General features: G+C 39.7%; 2 protein-coding genes and 1 pseudogene across 2 annotated transcripts in view; 2 read left to right on the forward strand and 1 right to left on the reverse strand.

Moving 5' to 3' along the window:
* LOC138011737 (carboxypeptidase B-like) overlaps positions 1-2,198 on the forward strand; it is a 17,977-nt gene extending 15,779 nt beyond the window's left edge. The window contains exons 9-10 of the mRNA XM_068858886.1: positions 208-292; positions 1,919-2,198. Of these exons, the coding sequence (XP_068714987.1) occupies positions 208-292; positions 1,919-2,103 (270 nt within the window). The 3' untranslated portion in view covers positions 2,104-2,198. The remainder of the gene's footprint in view (positions 1-207; positions 293-1,918) is intronic.
* Positions 1-2,500, forward strand: part of LOC138010065 (serine/threonine-protein kinase D-like) — a 129,785-nt pseudogene that overhangs the window by 124,473 nt on the left and 2,812 nt on the right.
* Positions 1-2,500, reverse strand: part of LOC138011733 (protein SHQ1 homolog) — a 52,520-nt gene that overhangs the window by 46,323 nt on the left and 3,697 nt on the right. The gene's annotated exons all lie outside the window — the stretch shown is intronic.

A 2,500-nucleotide genomic window follows, 5' to 3' on the forward strand; every position in this document is an offset into this window, starting at 1 on the left:
GATACGCTTTTTGTTCCTTTGCTGCCTCAAATACTTCCAAAATGGTGCAAAAAGAAATGAATGAACAAAAGGGACGGATATCGTATTTGTGAGATCACTCCCTGAATTAGAGTTTTGAATCATTCAATGAAGCTATAAAAATGCTCTTAATGCAGAAAAAAAAATTGCAATGTCAAGAAGCATTTCTCTTCTCTTCTGTTTTTCTAGTACAAGGCTATGATACGAATTGTTAGGGCTATTTACAACACGAGTGGCACTAACTATCACTTTGGGCCTGCAGCTATTGCAATCTGTGAGTATTCTATTATCTTTCAATCATAGCCATAAATGATTTTAATTTTTCCATAGTCTCTTCAGAAAATTCAGAAAAAAACCCTCTGTGAATAAAACGTTTTGTTCCAGGTATTTCCATATCATTTAAACGTCACTGAAACGTGAATGTTACAAGGTAATGCAAATACAATGCACAAAGAATCTTAACCCCAGGGGCCGGGTGCTCGAGGCCTGGTTAGCGCTAACCGTTCCAGGTGATCTGGTGACGTAATTCGGAGGACTGGGGAGAAAAATTTTAACGCCGTATCCCACAACCGCGCGCGGCCTTATTTTCTAATTCAACATGGCAGAGGCGAGGTTAGATCTCGTCGGGTCTACTTGAATGTCCATTCAGTAACAGGAAATGTGGTAGACACGGAATGATCTGTTGAGTTTTGGCGATGGAAATACTGCAGGGAGTTTGGAAACAACACCTAAGGCCGCGCGCGGTTGCGGGATACGGCGTTTAAAATTTTTCTTCCCAGTCGTCCAAATTACGTCACCAGATAACCTGGTTGGTTAAGAGATATCAAAACCTATAGGTTTCCATGGTTTTTAACGCTGGTTAGTGCTAACCATGCTTCGAGCAACCTGGGCCAGGAGATTTGAACTGGGTACAACATTGGTTGCGGTAAAGTTCTATTGTTGAGTGATCCTAGAGTTTCAAGACATCAGAGAGCTGACACTATAGTAGTGTCAACACTAGTGTTACACTGTGTTTCTCTCAGGTGTAACCGCAACCATTGAGTTAGCCGATTTAGTCTATTGTTTATTTTCCCGCGAAACTTGGGTTAAGGTGTCTCAAACCAGTTTGAACGCTTCCAAGTGACGCTCTTATTAGAAGGATCGGCACCACAACGTTGTATCATGTATTAGCAATATTGTTGTACCAAATGAAACACGAATTATTGCTGAACAAGATACAGTCATTATTGTGACGTAATATGTCACCGTAACAACGGGCAAGCCCTGTAAAACACTCTTTATTTTGTCTTTCGTTGCTTATATCTCAAAAACGAACTCGGTGATCCCCATTTTTTATCTCTGAAAAGTAATCAGAAGGGCAAAGTTTAAAAAAATTCTGTCTAGCCAAGGTAACTTATTACATCACAATGCTGAACTCACCTTGTTTGGAAATAAGCGGTGTTTCATATGGTACCATAAGAATGCTGTACGTGATATTGTGTTGTAGCGTCATGCGATCTAATGAGAGTGTCTTGTAAAAGTTGAAAACCTTACGAGCCTCCTTAAAAATAGGCCCACTGGGGACAAACCTGATACTAGATTCTCACTTTTTGGTAATGGACTCTTGGTATTTAGCAATTGATTAGATGTCGTTGTCCTCGATGTTAAACGAAAACATCGAGAGAATACACCTTTTTACCCATACGGCGGTCATTTTGATTTATATTGTTTCGAATAGCTATTATGGGATGCCCAGGGGGCAAATACATATTAATTTGCCCCCTGAGCATCCCATAATGACTTCTGAATCAATAGAAATCAAAATGGTCGCCGTATCTACAAAAATGTCTATTGAAGATTCGCTTTTCCTCAGTGGTTTGTATCATTGATTTTTGTTCTTGATTCATCATTTGATTGGCAGATAAGACTTCCGGTGACGCCACTGACTGGGTATACGGAATACTGGGTGTGACGCATTCGTATGGGGTGGAGTTGCCGCCTTCTATATTCACTCGAGGTGGCTTCGTTTTACCTCCTAACTATATCCAACCAGTTGGCAGGGAGACTTTTGCTGGACTCAAGGCTCTAGCTTACTACTTGGTCTGATGTGAATAGGAAAGACTTTGCAAAGGACTTATTATTCATGACTTGAAAATGCTAAGAGACGACGTGGATAGCGATACATTAAAGATATTAAGTTATTTCAGTTCATTTTCTCTAGCTCGAGATGTCGACATACATCTAAGAGTTTCTGAGAATAAACTGCGTAAGAATGCCATGTAAAATATAACGAAATCAAGCCCGAACTGTCCGAAATATTGACATACTCCCAAAAACAAACTTTTTAAAAACGCCGAGTAAAATTTGATCAAGCTCGAACTGTCCAAATATAAACCGAACTTAATTGTGCCGACGGCCAAGTTTCACACTTTTTTTAATTTTAATACTGTTCCTTCGCAAACTAATGGCGTAAGACGTACCTTATATTTCCAATAACGAAATC

Source organism: Montipora foliosa, chromosome 7 (genome assembly GCF_036669935.1).
Source record: "Montipora foliosa isolate CH-2021 chromosome 7, ASM3666993v2, whole genome shotgun sequence".
Classification (NCBI taxonomy): domain Eukaryota; kingdom Metazoa; phylum Cnidaria; class Anthozoa; order Scleractinia; family Acroporidae; genus Montipora; species Montipora foliosa.